Source organism: Halichoeres trimaculatus, unplaced genomic scaffold (assembly GCF_033239565.1).
Source record: "Halichoeres trimaculatus isolate MK-OKI-2021-1 unplaced genomic scaffold, fHalTri1.1 fHalTri1_scaffold_17, whole genome shotgun sequence".
In the NCBI taxonomy this organism is placed as follows: domain Eukaryota; kingdom Metazoa; phylum Chordata; class Actinopteri; order Labriformes; family Labridae; genus Halichoeres; species Halichoeres trimaculatus.
In genome coordinates, this window is record NW_027437195.1 from 27,328,125 (window position 1) to 27,348,443 (window position 20,319).

The window sequence follows — 20,319 nt, forward strand, 5'->3', positions numbered from 1 at the left end:
AAAAACTGCTCCCCCTGGTGGCTGGCTGCAGTACAGGTCAAAAAATCGGGCTCTCCAGTCATTCCAGATGGGCTGTGGTCAAACTTTAGAAAATTAACACACCTCGTAGAAATGTTTCTTCTTGTCTGATTGTTGTGGTGGTTTGAAGATATCATTTGGCTGCCTTGTATTCAAGTCCTCTTGTTTCTGCAAAGTTTCATTTTCGTTAGTTATACAAGGTTAAAACAAGGTTTTAGGTCATGTTTAACGATGACTGACAGCTGCCGTTCTCGTGTATTTTTGGGGGGGGGTTGTAAAATACGTCGGGAGGTAGAGTCAAGAAGTGATTAGCCTCTTGTAAGAATTTTTTTATTTTTTTTTCATTGTCACTCAGCTCCACTCAGATTCTCCCAGAATCCCTCACAGTCTCTACTGCACAGACTCTGGCTGCACAACTGCTTCAATGGCTGCACCTGTGACAGGGGTATTTTGGCTTCAAAACCATTCAATGGTTAGTGGCAGAGCCACACTGTCCACTCTATATACAGTCTATGGTCCAAACCTGACCAGAACCAGGGAATAAGACCATATTGGTCCAGAGCTCAGGTCTCTGCACTGGCTTCCTGTGACTCAGAGAATAGACTTTAAAACAGATCTGCTTATGCACAAGTCTTGTGGTTCAGCACTGAAGTTTGTCACATGACATGGTGTGTGACTAGAAGCAGTCTACCTGGCTCTGTCTTTTCAACATCTCCTCTCATTAGGCTGACCTACCTTGACGGTAGTCACTTGCTATCAATGCACTCTCTGTTAATCAATGCACTGACTGTTAATTGATTATTTGTTGTTGTTGATAAGTGGTGTGTGAATGGGTGTGGCTGTGTTAGCTTAACTGATGGTTCCTAACTCTGGTGTGGATGAGTGAATGAGACAAGCAGTGTAAAGTGCTTTGAGTGGTCAGTAAGACTAGAAAAGCATTATAGAGCAGGGATGTCAAACTCGTGCCATGGAGGGCCAAGAGGCTGCAGGTTTTCTTTCCAACCGAAAACTCCACCAGCTGATTTCACTGATTACTTCACCTTCAAGCAGAGAGCAGGGACTAATTAGTGAAATCAGCTGGTGGAGCTTTAGGTTGGAAAGAAAACCTGCAGCCTCTTGGCCCTCTATGGCACGAGTTTGAGACCCCTGCTATAGAGGTACTGGTCCGTTACCAGTTATAACCAGAGGGTCGCTTGTCCAAGTCCTGGCATGGACCAAGATTGGGAATTAGGATTGTAGATGGAGAGGTGTCAGCATAATTTTCTGAGCACCGTCGAAACCCTTCAAGTGTTTAACGTTGTGCATCTCTTTGGACAAAAGCGTCTGCTAAGTGAAATTGTAAATGGTAAAGTTTGACTTCTGACTGTTGTAAGTAAATGAATGTTTGGTCTGGGTCAACTGTAGAAACTGAATTACCCTGTGGGATAAACAAAGTTGTCCGAACCTGAATATCTAACATGTTGAAGACGTATGAACCCACTGGGACTCTGAGAATCTCAGGGAGGGGTCTACTGCTGGTGCTCAGAGTCCCACAGTGAAGCTGGGTTTCAGTTTTATCTGCACTCTTCTCTTTCACTTTCATTACTTAATGGTTTTTAATGTTTTATGGAATTATTTCATTTTGCGTTCATGCTGTAGTTGCAAGACACTTTGAATTTCCTTGTGCAGGAATTGTGCTCTTTCCTTGCCTCCCCATCATTCTTCCCCCAAGAAGGTCTTTTGACGGTGGTTGCTTACCTGGTATGGTTTTGACAATCTCTGGTGCACCATCGATTCCTATCAGGAGATTATTTTCAAGAATGACAAACCGAGTTTGCTTCTAAAGCTTTAATCTGTCCGTGTTTGATAAACTCAACCTGTCAGTCAGTTTTCTTTGTGTGACTGATTCTTTACTCTCTGCAACGCTCTCTACTCTCTTGTGCTTTCATGTGTTCAGAGTATTTGATTAATAATCTCTGCATGTTTTTATTTGTGTATCCAAAACTGTGTCTTCACATAAAACAAACTGACATGACTCATGACACTAACCCATCCTCTGTACCTCTCCTCCTTCAGGGGTTCCACGTGTGGTGCTCTCAGCAGGCAGGAGGGATTGTCTGCAAGCCGGCGACACCTGCTCCAGCGACGACACCTGCAGCCCGCGACTGCGCACCCTCAGGCAGTGTGTGGCAGGGGACGGCAGCGTGAAGCTGGGGCCCGGTGCACGAAACCAGTGTGAGAACGCGATGACGGCGCTGCTGTCCACTCCTCTGCACGGCTGCCAGTGTAAACGAGGCATGAAGAAGGAGAAGAACTGCTTGAGCATCTACTGGAGTCTGCACCAGTCTGTGCTGCATGGTAAGATGCACGCTGATGGTTCTGGTTTTCAGAGGAGCAGGCGGGAGCAGGTTCACGTCCACGGCACTGGGATTATCTGTGTGCCGCCCATTACACATGAATTATTCTTCCACCCCTGCAGAGCTTAACAGAGAATCCCAAGCTGAAGAGAAAAGATTATCATGTAAAAATAGTTCAAACTGAGGCTGTAATTCTTTTTCTTCTGCCCACACTCATTGTGTTTTATCACTTTTAGGATTATTCCAAATGAGTCACTCCAACATTGTCATCTTTATGCAACCAGGGTGCATTTGCACGAACACAGAGGCACCGATTGTGTAATTCAGCTCTCAAAAATCACCTTAAAGGAAAGGTTTGGAGGGCAAGGTGGAGAATATTTTGAAAATGCTGCTAGCAAATCACTATTTATTAAAAAAAGACATGATTATTTGTATTTAAATGATAATCAACTGATAAAACGAAGAGTGAAGGTCAGCAGCCTGCATTGTGTGCATCAAGTGTTATAAACTGAAGACCAGAGTCAGTGCACAACATCGAAGAAAACTACTTAATTTTCCAAATTTACTTTTTGAGCATGTGTGAACGCAAAGCACTGACAACCTCACAACAGATACACCTGAAATTGTTCTGCAAGCTCCTCAGGAAAATTTGTGAGATCTGCTCTAAATCCTCACCTCTAAACAAGCAGGCAGCGGTAATGAAGCATGTTGTACGCAACAGCTATCAAAGCTTGCGTCTGTTGTCACATCCTTTCCTCCAACCCTTTCAGTTCAGTTTAATTAAATTCAAAAAGTTTGTTATGTCAAGCACGGAAAAGAATGTGTTTCCCTGTACAATAAGGTTCCCCCGCTTTGCTATCCACAATGAATGCCAATCATAAAATACTAATAATAGGTGTTGAGTGTGCTGAGGTCTGCAACCTTTACTTTCAAAGGAGCGATTTGCCTCAGCTTACCTGAATTAAAGTCATTCAGGGGCCACAAACCTACTTTATCTTCACGATAAATAGTTTATAGTGTACAAAATTATATGCATGGTTAATTCTAGTGAATAATCATCTAGACGGGATTTTTTTTTTAGATTATGAAAGTGTTCATGTGATGTTTCATTTTTTATCTAAAAAAATTAAATAAAAATGTAATTTTAAAGACTTGCAAAAAGAATTCATAAAAATTAAAATTTCAAAAAATTGCAAAATTAAAAAAAATGCAAATTTTAAAATAACAATTTCAAAACTCTTTGATTTCAAAAAATTGCAAAACAATTTAAAAACTGAATAAATTGCAATTCCAAGAATATGCCGAAATTTATTGAAAAAATTGAAACTTTAAAATTTTGCAAAATTAAATTTAAGAACTTTATAATATAGAAATACTGCTTAAAAAATATTTTATTTTTTGTAATTTTGAATATCTGCAAAAATTTAACAAAAAAATATTTAAAAATCTGCCATTTTGATATTTTTTAATTTCAAATGGAGCAAAAGTTTTTGAAAATGTGCAAAAGTTCTTTACAATTGTAAAAATTTAAAAAATCTGCCAAATTATTTAAAGTTTAAAAAAATCTATAAAATATTTTCAAAAATTGTTAATGTGAAAAAAAAATCTAAAAATTTAAAATTTAAAAAGTCTGCCAAAATGGGTTGAAATTTGGGATTTTTTTTTTTTTTTTTAAAAATAGATATTTTCTTTTTTCAAAAATGTCAAAATTAAAAAAATGCAAAAACTTCAAAGAAATTTTGAAAAATTAAATAATTTTGCAAAAATTTTAAATAAATTAACTTCAATACATTTGCAAAAATTTACAGAGCTGCAGGTTGCATACCCTTGGTCTTGGGCCATCAGCCCAGAAGTCCAGGCACCAGTCACAGAGGGTGGAGTGCAGGTCAAGTGCAGACAATAAATGAGGGATGACTGTGTTTAAGGTGGAGCTGACGTCAGCATAGAGTATCCCGGTGTGGGAGTCTTTGTTTTCTAGGTGCGAGACAGAATAATGGACAGCAGCGTCTGATGTTGTCTGATCCCTCAGGGTGAGTGTGTGTAAACAAGCAACTTTGAAGACTCATGATTGCATGGCTCTTTAAAATTTCTAGAAGTTTTCATGTGCAGATTGTGTGAAAGAGGCTCTAGCTGTCAGTGTCGGCGCGGGGTTGATTGGAGTCACAGAGTGAAATGTTTGTCCTGCAGTCTATCTGAAAGTGTCATTACACTTTAAACACAGTCATTTAAATGTCCTTAAAACATAAGTGAGTTACCCAAGCATCTGAAAACTTCACGCCCTGACATGTTTTGACTTCCAAATCTTTAAATTATGCTCTATGGGGCTGCGTCAAAGCACTTTTATGTGTTTGCTATGTTTTGACACGATTATGAGACCATTTCCTTTGATTGCTGCATTTATTCACTCAGGCAGGCTGCAGTTTGGGCAGAGACGACGCAGCCTCTTCACAGCTCTCTCAGTAACCTCATGCTGCTGGGAGAAAATACGCAGTACAAAGCGCTGATTGGCAAACCGGTTTTGTAACTAAAAAGGCAGCTAATTGGTTTTTAACCTCGTGCGACTTTCTTTGTTTCTGTGGAGCTGCAGCTTTTCAGTGTAGTTAAGGCTTGATTACAGAGTGGAGGCCGCCCAGGGGCTTCAAACAACACCAATACCCCAACAACACATCAGCTACTTTCCAGAATGAGATGTTTCAAATTAATTCAGTACACAGCAGAATATGAAGCAGGGCTGGAGAAGGTTCCTGGTTCAAATCCCCAGCTGGGCTGCAGCCTTTCAGAGGTACCTCCCACCGAGCAGAAACATGCCTGTTAGGCTGATTGGTCACTCCAAATTGCCTGTAAGTGTGCCTCATTAAATGACAACTGGCATCTACTCCAGGCCTCCCACCAGCATTGACAACATCTTAGTAAGGAAAGCAGCTACTGGCTGCTTTTGATGTCCGAAATGATGTCATCACTTAAAGGGCAGGAATTCCCTAGAAAACAGAATTTCAACTTTTCCAGGAATAATCCTGCTCAAATGTCTCCAATGGGCTTCTATACATGTGTGTCAGTGTCAGTGTCTGTCTCAACCCCCCTTCTCTGCCTGTATGTTGATTTTTTGGTTTAAGGATGGAGATTGATTCATAGAACCTCGAGGATATACCTTGACAAAAATAAATAAATAAAAATGCTACAGGAAGATCTGTTTTGAGAAAGCAAACGTTTTAAGTTTATACTGTACGTCAGTAGCCGGCTATATGTATCTAATAGTAGCCCAGTGCCACAACATATCCGTAGGCTAATGTGACAACAAGCAAACTCTCAGTAGCTTAGTAGCCGTGCACACATAACACTGACAGCCCAATGCTTTGAGACATGTCTGTAATGACCAATGTTAGTAAATCCTGGTTATGTCCTGCCAGTCATCTATCAATCAGAGCTAACGTAACCTCACTCTTCATTTTATTGATAGACTCTCAAGTTTGAACAGACCACTGCAGAAGAATAACTGCTGACTGTGGGTCGGAGTCAACATTAGCACAAACAGATTAGTCTTTTTAGCCTTTAGCTCGTGCTCTATCTCTCTCCTGTTTATCTTTCTCTACTCTTCTGTCTTTTTTCTGTCTGACAGTTAGGCTCCAGTGTCCACCATCACTATAAAATTAACCACAGAAATCGTTTTCAGCAGAGAAAAAACAAATCTCTCTTCTCTTTTTGAGAAGTTTTTTGCCCAGTTAAATAAAGGATACTGATTCTCTCTTTTAAACTTCATCAGCCAGTGTGGTGTTGTCATAGAGACCTAGACATGCCTAAATCAATCTGGTCCTGTGGATGGATGTGTGGATCACAATAAGGCATAAATCTAGAAGGGAGACTTTTTCAAGATCACTTTCAAACTCCTCACAAATAGTCAGTACACATACATATTAATGCACACAAACTTGAGTACCTAGACTACTGTCTTATCCACAAATTAGGAATCAAGCAAATCCAGTCTTTTGTTTGTAATCCACTTCTGTCTGATGACTCAGTCTTACAGTTTGTGCAGAATTTGCCCCATCCCCTAGCATCTCCACCATAGACTGTATAGAACAAAGACGTAGTCTCCCCGACATCACACGTCTGTTTCTGAAGCAGAAAATGAAGCACATCAGCTATAGCACCCATATTGGTAGTGGCAGGGGCTTCGCCTACAGCTGTAGGGCGCCTGCCTGTCACGTGACCCTGAGCTGTGCCTCTGATTGGACGAGCTTGCCATCTCAATATCCTCTGAACTGCCAAGTTTGAAAAAAATTCACCCCCCGTGCAGTGTGTGCAGTGTGTGCAGTGTGTGCAGTGTGTGCAGTGTGTGCAGTGTGTGCAGTGTGTGCAGTGTGTGCAGTGTGTGCGGATAGTAAAATTAGCGATTCAGACAGGAGACGTTTTTTGAACCAGGCTGTAAATAGGTTAATTTCTGCTTCGAAAACATTTTTTTTTGGCTTAGTGTGTTTGTGACTTTGGGTACTTCCAGAGCCAGCCTCAAGCAAACACTCAAGAAACAGCAGATTTTAGCACTTCAGCACTGTCTCATATTCTTAGAGCGAAGGGTACCACTTGATCTCCACCCTCACCCTCAGAGAATCACTTTCTAAAAGTCTGTTATGGATTTATTCTTGTGAGTAGAAACCCCTGAGATGATTAGTTCTCACGGTTACATTTACACTGCAAAAAACTGAAATCTTATCAAGTGTTTTTATTTTATTTTGAGTAAAATTTGTTTCGTTATACATGATATGAGCCACACTCAACTGGAGAAACCAGAATAATGTCTTAATACAGGTAACTTTTCTCTTGGTCTGTAGGCAGATTTTTTTACTTGTTACAACAATTCAGACCTCATTTTTGTCTTTAACTAACTTGAAACAAGACATTACTCTGGACTGCTCAGGTGAATGTGGCTTATATTTGTGTTATCAGTATTTTACAGTGCAGCTGGATGATATATATTCCTGTTTGTGTGACGTTATCGATAGCAACTTAAAGTGATACTCCGGGATGGAATAAGTTGGGTCCTATCACAAGGTTTAGGGCAGAAATTACCCCTACAGCAGTGTTTTTGTGCAGCAGAAGCCCAGAGCGCTCGCACCAAACACCCCCTCCCTGCTCCTCTGCCGGTTTCCTCTGCACTCAGACGGGGCCATATTTTACTTGACCAAAAACACAAATAAACGGACTCCCACCGAAAAAAATCTGATATCGGTCTGCATTCACGCTTTATTTAGAGAATTTTCAGCGCGTTACTTTCAATCCAACAGGTGTCACTTTATTATAACTTGTAGATATGAAGACAATCTACAAATCTGAAACCAGAGTTGAAATGACTTTCATTGCATGGTTCGAATGTTTGCATCTGGATGACACCGTATACATGGAGGAGAGAGCCAGGGTTAGAGAAAGCTGGATTTAAAGAGACACACACCAAAACAGACCATCAGGAAAAGGCTGTTAAGAGTTGGTGTAACAGAAAAGAGGTATAATAGTCCGTTGGATTAGGAACATGCAGATTGCTCAGTGTGTGGTAATTAAAGGTTGGGTTTATTATGTTGCACCAGCAGCAGATTTTTTGCCCCGAGGCCTCCAGAAAGGTCAATGCATCCACCCATACATGAAGTGTTTGTATCATACCCTTTAATTTCTAACTTTTCTAATGCACTTAGCTGCTTCAGGGCATTAAAAAAAAACATGTCTACTCTTAATAAATGAGAAAAAGTATTTTTAGTTGTCATACCAACAAGACTAATCTGTATCCTTTGTGTGGCAGGACTCAGCCTGGTGGAGAACTACCCGTACGAGCCGGAGGAGAGGGGCTCCGACTACGTTCGTCTGGCCTCCATCGCTGCAGGTGAGTGGGCGAACTGCCACCGCTACAAGTGTTTCTGCTTCTGCTTTCACTCCAATAAGGGAGCAAAGGGCAAAATGAGTTCTTTACATAATAAAAAGCATTTATGTTTCAGAGGAAATAAAGAGGAGCAAATAGAGCTGTTACTGGAAGGAGTAGACTGCTGGATGTGCAGGTGTGTTTGCAGTGTTTGATGAGTAACTACCCACACTTTGCTTCTGTCTTGCTCCGGAGCCTGTGGGCAAGCCGCAGGGCTGGTATGTGCTGCTGTTAGCCCCCGAGGCACAGATTAATTACCTATTTACTCTAATGCAGCAGGAAGCCACAAAACCAAGGGGTTAGAAAGACAAAGACTGTGAAGTACAGAAAAAAGCAGAGAGGAAAGGCATTGCAAGGGGCAAGAAGGAGCAGAAAGCAGTGGAAGACAGACAGATCTGGTTTGTTTACTCAAACTGCACCATTTTTTTTTTTTCTCGATGGAGGTTTTGGAAAGAGACAGGCTGCACACAAATGAGGAGTTACTTTTTTTTCCCTTCACTGGAGAGGACAGAAAGTCAAGTGTTTTGTTTTTCTCCGACAGCAATTATGCTCCGGATGAGTGAAGCTGGGACGGAGAGACTGCAAAACTTAAATAATGACTTAAATGAAGTGATTAGTATGGGAGGCAGTCGTGGGTTTCATACAGCGTAACCATGAATGTTCTCAATAAACAAAAAGTTTAAAGAAGTGGATAATGACGGCTTAACACAGGGATACTGCTCCATTTAGACTCAGATATGACATAAATGAGACAAGGAAGAGCGGCCTTGAAAAAGACGATGTTACACAAATTAGTTCGTTAAAAAAATCAACTTTAACGTTAGATCCTACTTTCACTTTTAAGGTTGAAAATCACACACTTTTATCCTCTATCATGTGTAAAACAATAATGACAAGAGGTACCCTCAGGAATCTGTTATAACACTGTTAAAACAGTTTTAATTAAGGTCGATTTTTTAAGTTAGTCAAAATCAGGATATTTTAACGCAGCATGGTGTCCATTTATGTCAAAACCTCCAGTGATTCGTTGGCAGGTTTAATTTTTATGTCAGACAAAGAGTGAAGAAGAAAAGAGGCAAAACACTCATTAAGGAACCTAAGACTAGAAATAGAGAATAGAAAATACTTTATTTATCCCCGAGGGGAAATTCAGGAGTCACCGCAGCATTTAAGAAAACAAAAGTAAGAAAGAGTATAGAAAGTGCAAAAAAAGTCCATAAGAAATTAGATGACGACATCCCGTCCACCACTCGTCCACCACTCTCCAGCCCAGCCAGTCTCCACCTCCACAGGGTCCAGGACTGAGCCTCCCCAGGAGTCTGTTCAGTCTCTGTCTCCTGGATCCTGTCTGCTCACAGCAGGCGAAGCTCCTCCAATGTGGCGCCGGCGTCCGATGTCAGCTCCGTCAGCCACGTCCGTGAACAGCATGATGCAGCTAGGTTAGCACAGCTAGCTCATCCATCCCCCGGGGCTAGATCCCACGTTCCCAACAAGGATGGATGGAAGGACAGGTCCACGTCGTCACCTCCCAGCTCACATCCGAGAACCAGCACGTCGTCCTCACCTCCTCCTCCTCAGCTCGAGGGAAATCATCAAGCCCTACACTAGTTAGCATTGACATGCTACAGGCTGCTAACAGCTAATTTTGCATGTAAACAATGCAGCCATGGTTACATGTAGGATCTCCAGACAAACACAGGAGAAAAAGTAGTAAAAAATATCGCCGAAGCCACAAAAAGTTTAGTGTCCGTGACCAACAATGAACCATACAAAGTGATGATCCACTCCAAATACAAAGATTACAAAAAGAGACAAAAAAATTACAAGAAACGGACAAAGACGAGAGAGCTGCTGCAACAGGCAGCTACTTGGGTAGCGCCTAGCAACGGAAAGACATAACAGTATTTATTATATTGGAGAAAAAAACCTAACAAAATAAATCAATCTGCATTTAGACGTATATAAAAACCAGCTGGAGATGTTTTCCTTAACATCAAACTCAAAAGTAAGTTATTAGTTTAACTTTTAACATCTGCCGGCCATGGAGGCCCAGAAATATTGGCCATCCTTTCAAAGGCTGGAAGAGACTGGAGCTCAGTCACGCAGCTCCCAAGTTGGTCTCACAAGAAAGGCAGCACAAGGTGGAAGATTTTGCCAAAGTCTAACCCCAATCCAATCCAACTTACTTGTTAAGCTTTTAAAACAACCACAGTTGACCAAAGTGTTGTACAGGGGAGTAAATGACATACATAGCAGCTCACATGAGATAAAAGAAAACTACATGTCAAATACAAAAGCAATTTAAAAACATAGGTAAAACGAAAAAAGCACACAAAAAGGAGATCAAATAAATAAAGTCCACTGCTGCTACTTCTAATAATAATAAATAATAATCATAAATTTTACTTCAAGGCGCCTTTCAAGACACTCAAGGACGTGGTACGAAACATAGTTTGAAAGCATTTCGACAAAAGTTAAAAAAGAAAAATGGATAAAAGTTTAAAAGAGATGTATTTAGAAGATGGATGGATGACAGTCAGGTTGGGTAGGCCAGGCAAAATACATCGTTTTTGAGGCGGGATATGAAAAAAGTCAATGAGTCAATGTCACAGATGTCTGGTGGGAGGGAGTGTCAAAGACAGGGGGGCAGAGCAACTGAAGGCTCCAGACCCCATGGTGTGTCAAAGACCGGGGAAAAGAGATGGGTCCTGAGAAGAAGACTGTTCAATATGATTTCTGAGTAGATTTACCTTTTTTTACTGTTTCAGTAAGCACAACCTTAAATCATTAGTTTGTGACTGCGTTTTGTAACCGTGAGTGAGGAGGAGACGGAGTCGATATGAAACCGTGCTAACCTTCTAGACATGCAGCAGTGGCACAGGTTGTCTGTGCTCCACATCATACAGACTGTTTGTCTGTGTGCCACAGCATGGACCAGCTGTCTCTGCTCCTTTTGGCATTGATCAGCTATCCATGCTCTATGCGTTGTGGGCTGACTGTGTCAAAAATAAATAATCAGAATCAGAATGAGAATCAGAATCACCTTTATTGGCCAAGTATTTTCAAGAATACAAGGAACTTGACTCTGGTTTAAACTGCACTCTCTCAGTACAAACGTGGATAGAATTACAAGAGTAGAAAAAAATAGAGTTTAAGTAGTAGAAAAAGAATAATAATTATTACAATATTAAATAAAGAACTCTGCACAGAGTAAATACAAAATATATAATATATCTTTTAACATTTAATTTTAAAAAAAGGCCGAAGTCAAGTCTTGATAGTCAAGTCAAACCTTCCATTTATTAATGTATTAATCATTGGGCACACTGCAAAAATCAATGGGTACAAGACCCCGCGCCATGGAGCACAGACCCCCAGTCAGTGCCGTGGGCCTCGTACAACCTGGTCTCATATCTACTGCCTTCCCTCCTCACTCATGGTTACTAAAGTTATTAAATTAGAGCTGATTTTTGTTGTGACAGCATTTATAACCATGAGTGAGGAGGGAACGCTGTGGATATGAGACACAGCTGTTCTTCAAAATGTTATTTAATCTAGTAGTTCTGATCTGCTTCAATTTTTTTATTATTACATTTACTTAATTTATAAGGCAAATTTATTGATATCATATCTTTCAGTTTTGAGTGAGGTCAACTTATTATGTCTTACAGTGAAATGCAACATTTTTTAAGATTACTTAAAGTTTTAATTTGTAACAAATAAGCATCAGGTTTATTTGATTGAAGAAATTCAGTAGAATGATTTTCCATGATAATCATAACTACTTAAGTTAAATTAACTTATTTCATTTTTTCACTTTTTTCTCTTTTTATAAGGTAACAGGTTTATAAGCATTTTTCAAGAAAATGCAACCCATCTAGGTTAACAGTGCAGTCAGGTTTCCCAAGTAGTGATCATAGTGGGATCAAATAGAAAGAGAAGAGGAGTGGGCCTAAAACTGAGCTCTGTGGGATCCCACACATGTGAGGAGAAGTTCAATCAGTCAAGTATGACCTGAACCAACCGAGTGCGATGCCCCTGATGCCCACCCAGCGCTCCAAACGAGAGATCAAGATAGTGTGACCCACAGTCAAATGATTAAGCAGCTAAATCTAAAAACTCAAGACAAAGAAAACCGATGACACCAGATGAACGGCTGGGGTGCATGGTCTACGAAGTTGGGAAACATTTTGTGCTCCTTTACTGGTGCAGAACGCCTAATGAGTTACGCTTCTCCTTAATATCACTGACTTCACTGAAGGGAAATGATAAATTAGCCGGAGGTGAACCACTCTGTTGTTTAAATAGTCTTAAGAATATGATGAGCTGCGGCTCCAGCTCGGGCCCCTGAAAAGGGTCATTACTCTGTTTGAGGGAGAGATGCTGTAAGGCTGCAAAAACAGCCATTAATCATGTCTCTGCAGTTTTGGCAGTCCGCTTTTAGAGATGCATGGCATGGATGTCAACTTTGACCTCCCGTGGAGTCACTGGAGTGAAATTTACGAGGGGGGTGTACAGTGCAGGTCTGCTGCTGCTGTAATTCAGCGCAGCCTAAATTGAGCCGTGGCGTTTTAACAAGCGGTTTATGTATGAGGTCGCAAAAACATATGATCAAGCTTTTTGTCGGAGATAGCCTATAAATCTGAATTTTAAGTGATTTCCTCATGGTTTTTGCACGAGTTTCCATCAGATTATTTCACATTGATTATAAAACACAGCACCAGCTAATCTCCAAACTGATTCCAGTGTGTGCTTCTTTCACATCCTGAACATAACCTGACTTTACCCCTAATGCTTTCATGCAAACTGTCTCTTGAACTTGCCTCATACCAGGCTTCATCATTCCCTTTCCCATCCCTGCGGTATAATGAAAGCAGCAGCAATTTGCTGATGTCATCTTGCATTACTTCATGTTTCAAACGGTACCATCCGTATTTGACAACAACGTCTCATTGCCATTAAGACCTGCCAACATACAAAACTAGCTCCTGCAACTTTAACATCACATGGACACCTTGAATCCCTTGACAAATGAAAAAAACATCACAGCTCGTCCTATTTTGAGAAAGTGTGTCACAGTCAGTTTCAACTTGTTCTCTCCTGAGCGGCTCAGTGTTTTACACTGACATGACAAGGCTGATCTCAGGCACTAGTCAAACTTAAACCAACACAAAATTATACTCTATGATTTATATAAAACAGGTAAAATGATCTAATTTGGAGAAGTTTTGGAGAGTCTGTGCAACCTGCCCTGCAGGAAAAGTTTATCAGAGGTCAGGTAACAGTCAAAATATGGTAGATCAGGGGTTTTCAAAGTGTTAGACAGTGAGCCTCCCTTCAGATAACATGAAGTCACTGGGGCCTCCCCTATTTTAATAAAACAACCACTACTTCTAATAAGAGAATAATCCACAAAACATTTAAATGTTTATTTTAAATATTGTGTCTTAAAGTGATACTATGGAATGGAACAAGTTGGGTCCTATCACAAGGTTTAGGGCAGAAATTACCCCTACAGCAGTGATTTTGTGCAGCAGAAGCCCAGAGCGCACACACCAAACACCCCCTCCCTGCTCCTCTGCCGGTTTCCTCTGCACTCAGACGGGGCCATATTTTACTTGACCAAAAACACAAATAAACGGACTTCCACCGAAAAACTCTGATATCGGTCTGCAGTCACGCTTTATTTAGAGAATTTTCAGCGCGTTACTTTCACACAAAAACACCGCTAAATAAGGCTCTAGTTCTCATCGTGTCTCTTCGTCCTGGCAGACTACTTGCGTTTGTTTCTATCTGGCACGCCGTGCGCGCGGACTGATACACTAAGCGGCGAGTGCCTCGTAGCCAGCTGTGGCTCTGCAGCGGAGGTAGCGCAGTTTTACGACACGATGAGAACTAGAGCCTTATTTAGCGGTGTTTTTGTGTGAAAGTAACGCGCTGAAAATTCTCTAAATAAAGCGTGAATGCAGACCAATATCAGATTTTTTCGGTGGGAGTCCGTTTATTTGTGTTTTTGGTCAAGTAAAATATGGCCCCGTCTGAGTGCAGAGGAAACCGGCAGAGGAGCAGGGAGGGGGTGTTTGGTGTGAGCGCTCTGGGCTTCTGCTGCACAAAAACACTGCTGTAGGGGTAATTTCTGCCCTAAACCTTGTGATAGGACCCAACTTGTTCCATCCCAGAGTATCACTTTAATACAGCCTCCCAAATTTTAGTTGAAATGGGTAAGAATGAGATGAATTTAGGTCAGTGCCTGTTTGTTCATTTTTTATAATGACAACATGAACCTCAAACATCAAAATAAAATTAGATGACAGCTCTCAAGCCAAGAGAGAAAGCATGTCCACTATGGCAACAAAGAATAAAAGATAACTCAAAATGCAGTTGTCAAAACATTGTTCAATTACAGATCAGTGATACACAGAGCTGCTTTTAGCATCTACAAAACTTGTTTAAGGAGACCGTTCATAGCAGCTTTTCAAATGCAAATAGATTACAAATTCACATTAAAAAAACAAACTTTAAATATCTCTTGTTATCCCTGTGCAAAATTTGTGGTGTCTAGCAGAGTCTGAGACCCCTAAGTTGATATATGAGACCCGCTAAAAGGCTCAACGGCAACATTTCCAGCGGTCTCTTGAGAAGTACATTTCTTCATGCATCGTTTAGCTGAGTTCATATGTTCACATATGTATGTGTTTATGGACACATGCCCCTGAGGGATCCATGAGTGTCGGTGTCCTGTTTGGTTGCAGAGTAGAGCAGTTGTTGTGTTGACCTGTAGCTATGTGCATGGTCTCAAGTTCACAACTCTCCTCCGCTCTCTATATAGCACATGGCAAAGTTGTGTCCCAATGCTCCCACAGACACACAAACATGTGTACGCGCGTACAGAGAGGAGCACTCCGTATAGCTGACAGCATCAGGGAAAATAATGATGATGAAACAACGGCGCGCTTGTTTGCATACTTTTTGCGCTCAGTGCTGGTTCAGACATTTTTTAATCATTATTATTATGACTAGGAGCTTTGTTTTTTATTCCTCTTCTCGCGCCCTCCCTGGAACTATCTGGCGCCCCCTAGAGGAGGCGCCCCCTAGAGGAGGCGCGCCTCACACTTTGAAAACCACTGTGCTAGATATTTGCCGGTCCATTCAAATCAATGAGTCATCTTCTGAAATCTGACAGGTAAACAGTTTTTGGTTCTTAAATGTCACATCTGAAGGCACGTCCTCACATAGCCAGGTATTTGGGAAACCTCATGTATTTTTTAGTCCACACAAAACTGCAGCTTTACGCCACTAAAAACAACGTTTTTGGGCAGAGGGCCAAAGTATAGATTTTTGGAAAACTTTGGAAAACGGTTTGGCATGCTTCAAGCCTCCCTCACCGGCAGATTTACCATTGCGTACTGTGGACAAAAGTATTTTTAAAAACAAATGAGAGGGGGATTTTGTTTTTCAAAAAATACCCTGGTACGTGTGGACATGGGCTGAATGATTGGGGCTCATTCTGATTGGCTGGCACAGGTTTACATCTGAAAAACTGCCAATTATGGGTTAAGCATGCCTGGAGCTTATTGGCGGATTTGCCATTGCGTGTTGACGAAAGTGTTTTTAAAAACGAACAGGGGGGATATTCTTTTTTGAAAACACCGGGCTACATGTGGACATGGCCTTAACAGCAACCAACGGTGACCAAAATATGTTCCTCTTCCATTATTCAAACTAAAGCAGTAAAAACTGTTGGCATAGAAATGTTCTTTTGTCAAAGAGCAGGAGGAATAGAAGAGATGGGCCTTCAACCATGATTTAAAACATTTAGTACTGAGGGCAGATCATATTTGAAGCAACAAGCTATGAGCGATGGCCAAGGCTCGATAGCACTTTGTTCCCCGGTGAGTTTGAAGCACTTCCAGGAGCAGCTGGTAGTTCGTCTCAAGTTTTTTGAGATGTTAACCTTCCAGGAAAAGACATGCCCATTTCACATAGTTAAATGTTTCATTTGTATGGAGACTTTTTCTTAAAGACGTACAAAATGTGGCATCGTCAGTGCACCATGACTTTCTGGTAAATATTGATAGAAACAGGTTTCTGCCCTGACCTGGGAAGATACTCTCCTCACTCAGACAACCACGATTCAGTCGACACTGTCGCTGTCATGACTCTCTTCCCACTTATTCCTGGTCTGCCTGGTCCTGGAATAAGACGCTGACACCATTAGAGTGTGTAATGTATCATAAGCTCCCCATTGCTGATGCGCCAAAGGCAGTCAAAGCGTGGCCCACCCTGCCAGACGTGCCAGACGCTGAGCTAAGGCCAAAGGGAGAGAGCCGCTCCAATGGTCCGTCACTGAGCCATCTGTCTGGGAAACGGTACACCCCACCCCCACCACCACCCTCGCTGGCTGGTGATGAGGACCCTTGCCCTTGTGGTCTTGGCTACTGGGGAGTGATGCCCAGCGAACCTCGTAGACTTATGTAACCATGGATTAGCCACACAGGGTGGTCCCCTGCTACCCCTACTGTTAGAAAGCTGGTGTCCTCCTTTTTCATTCCCCTTTTTTGATTTGAGCTGTAGATTTCTGTCTTTCTATACACAGACTACAAGGGTAAACTTTCAGAAACTGAAGTTCCAGCTCTCTGTTTTGGTTTTTCCAAGCCGTAGCAACAGAGTGAGTCTGTGTCCAAATGCTAACAGACCGGTCTGTCGATTTAAAATTTAGAAATGGGGTGATAAATATTACAGAAGCAGGAGCATGGCTGTGAAACAAGTGAGCCAGTGAGTGCATTCATCCTCTGGTGGCCACCTGTGCTGGAGTTGCACCGGGCAGTCTGAGGCTTAAATGTATGTAAGGCATGAATGTGAAGTGGGATGTTCCTGGATCAGAGCATGCATACTCAGCAGGTCTACAATGAATAAGTAATGACTTAAAGAAACACAATGACAGCGAAAAAAAAAAAAAAAAAAAACGTATGTGCATATTTCCTTTGCATGTAGCCACTGGATGCTATTTGTCATCCCCCACTGCAGCTCCTTCAGGTGCTCCAGCTCCCCCCTCTGCCTCCCCCCTCAGCTTCTTAGCAGTTAAGTTGGGAATAACCCATGCTTTGTGATGGGTTGTTAGCTTGCTCTCCAAGGACATTCATATTTTATGTGACAGCTTGGTGAGAGCTGGACTCACCAGGAGACACAACTACAGGCAGTTTACAAACTAATGAGGAGAGCTATCTGCCAGAGGAGCTGAGCGTCATCATGCCGGTATCGACTGGGAGGTCGCTGTGGGAAAAAAACACACTCACATTATGATGAATTGGGAAATAATGTGGCCAAAACAAAAGGTGGTTTGGAAAAAAAAAAGGGGCCACTACAGAGGTGTCTCATTACTGCTGAAGTCAGAGGAAGCATGGGCTCCCAGGGAGGGAGGGATGCACAAAGTTCAGGAAGGAGGGATGCACAACGGAGGGGAGGAGGAGACAGATGGAGTGGGGGGGTGATGGCAGCCTTGAGAGTGGCAGAAGCACAGCAAGGGAAGAAGACAGCCGGGGCAGGGGGGAGTCAGGTGAGTGAGGGATGGGTCCAGATGTAAGGAGGCGGTGTTTGAAAGATGGATGGACGGATGGAGAGGAAGGAGCAGTAATTACAGACCTTGTAGTACGGTTGGCGAGGTGGAGGAGCTGCTTTTCCAGCACTGCCACTCTGCATTAACCCAGCAGAATGAAATATTCAGCCATTAGGCCTCTGCTGAAACACATCTAGTGCCTGAGCTCATGCAACATTAAAACACCGTTCATGTTCTATTTATTACAAAGGAGCCTATTACATATAATCATCTTTTTGGTTTAGTTTGTACTCCAAGACACACAGGCGATGTTTTTATCTGTAAATGCACCACCGCCTCTGAGTGCAGAGGTGAGAGTGGCACGTCAATACTGACTCCAATTAGGTCTTGAAATCATTGGTAAACATTGCCTGGGATTTGATTTTCTCAGACCGCACAGAGGGATGAAATGCTTTCTGCCTCCCCCTTTGTCTTTTATTCTCTTTTAGAGTCAGAAGTAACGACCGTGAACCGCTGCCTGGATGCTGCCAAGGCGTGTAACATCGATGAGACGTGTCAGAAGCTTCGCACCGAGTATGTCTCGTCCTGCATCCAGCCGTCAGCCCGCTCGGGGCCGTGTAACCGACCAAAGTGCAACAAGGCGCTGAGGAAGTTCTTTGACCGGGTTCCCCCTGACTACACCCACGAGCTGCTCTTCTGTCCCTGCACTGACACGGCCTGCGCAGAGCGCCGCCGGCAAACCATCGTGCCCTCCTGCTCCTACGAGGACAAAGAGAAGCCCAACTGTCTGGCTCAGCTGCGGATCTGCAAAGCAGACTACGTGTGCAGGTAGGAATTTGAAAATGCTGTTTTACACAAACAAGACTTAACTTTGAATGTTTCTTAGATCACAGACTTTAAATTCCTGAACTTGTATCCCCTATGAGCTTTAAGCTGTTTTTTTAATTCAGACAAGATGCAACATTTACACAAACACATCTTCAAGGCCAGACAGGTCATGTTGGTCATTTCAGACGGTGTCATCCTTTTCAAGACATGTTACTAGTAAGATGTGCTGTCATTTTTACTTCTGTATACAACAGGGCCCTTTGACAGCTGAGACCTTCTGAAATGACCTACATCCATTCTGAAAGGGATACACCAAGGATCTGCAACCTGTGGCTCTTTGACTCCTTTGCAGTGGCTACTTGTAGCTTAAAAAATCTATATATATTAGTATAGAGGATTTTTATTCTTCTTACTGATTAATGATGATAACCCAAATTTATTTTTGAATTTCAAAATTTTTTGACAATTTTACATTTTTTTATTCCAAAAAAACTTAAGGCAGTTTCAACAGATTTTAAAGATTTCATAATTGTTTGGAATTTTTTTGCAAATTTTAAAAATTAAAAAATATATGAAAACAATTTATTAAAAAAAAAACAGAAATTGTAGAATAAAAAGTTTTCAAATAAATTTGGCATATTTATTCAATATCAAAAATGTAATGTACAAAGTCCAAGACAGATGTTTTTTTAAAGCTTTTGCAAATTTTTTTATCAAAAAAATTTGAAAAAATGTTGGCAATTCTTTTCAAATAAAAGGTTTTGAAATTTTTTGCAAACTTTTGAAGTTTTCAGGTAGTTTAGATGTTTTTTTAATTCTTGAAATTTTGTTGTTTTTTTTTTAATTGTGCAATTCTTTAAAAAAAAAATTAAAATGACATTTTTCGCAATATTATACAATATAATTCTTTTTTTTTTGCACTTTTTCAAAATTTAAAATTTTCATAAATAAATAAAAAAGACATCACATATACAATTTTATAAATAATAAAAAAAACAGCTTGTTGAGATAACTTTTCAATAGATTTTAACTTTGCATAGACTTTTCACTTTAAAACTTTTTAAGGTGGAGATAAAGTATGTTTTTTGGCTCCAGAATGAATAAAATCCAGGTGAGCTGAGGCAAAGTGGCTTCTACGAACTATATTTTGCAGATCCCTTGTATTGCCACCGGTTAAGATTAGCATCAGAATTTAAAATTAATTTGTTTGCAGAATTGGAGGCTCATTTGTAGAGGAAAGATTCATTTTCCCCGAAAGGATTTTGCAAACTATGATGCAATGTTGACTGGATCTGGATTTTTCAGGATCAATCTGTGAAAGATATGTCTCTGGCTGACTGACAGGCTGCATGCTTGCTAGCTCACAGCTCAAGGCTTAAGTGTGGCCAGCGGTGGATTAGCTTTAAAGCGCCTCCTTTCTGACTTCTTTGGAGCTATCAGCCACTTTACACCTCCAAACTTTAAAATAACTAAAGCTAATTTCATTTTTTGGACGACCCACCCAAACAAGATGCTCTGATTGAGCCGTACCACTGTTGTGCTCGTTATTAATTGCTTTGTTAAAGGCTCGTCCTGGCTCGCTGACTGTCCCTCGGGACACTTAATGGCATTGTGTTTCATGGAGGATAGGTCTGGCCGGTATGATATGTTCATTTAGATTCATTTAGTCAGCTCTGTTT

General features: G+C 41.3%; 1 protein-coding gene across 1 annotated transcript in view; it reads left to right on the forward strand.

Annotated features, from left to right (window-relative positions):
* The window catches only part of gfra4a (GDNF family receptor alpha 4a), a 263,440-nt gene that overhangs the window by 204,014 nt on the left and 39,107 nt on the right, over positions 1–20,319 (forward strand). The window contains exons 2-4 of the mRNA XM_074692051.1: positions 2,074–2,355; positions 8,140–8,220; positions 18,301–18,640. Of these exons, the coding sequence (XP_074548152.1) occupies positions 2,074–2,355; positions 8,140–8,220; positions 18,301–18,640 (703 nt within the window). The remainder of the gene's footprint in view (positions 1–2,073; positions 2,356–8,139; positions 8,221–18,300; positions 18,641–20,319) is intronic.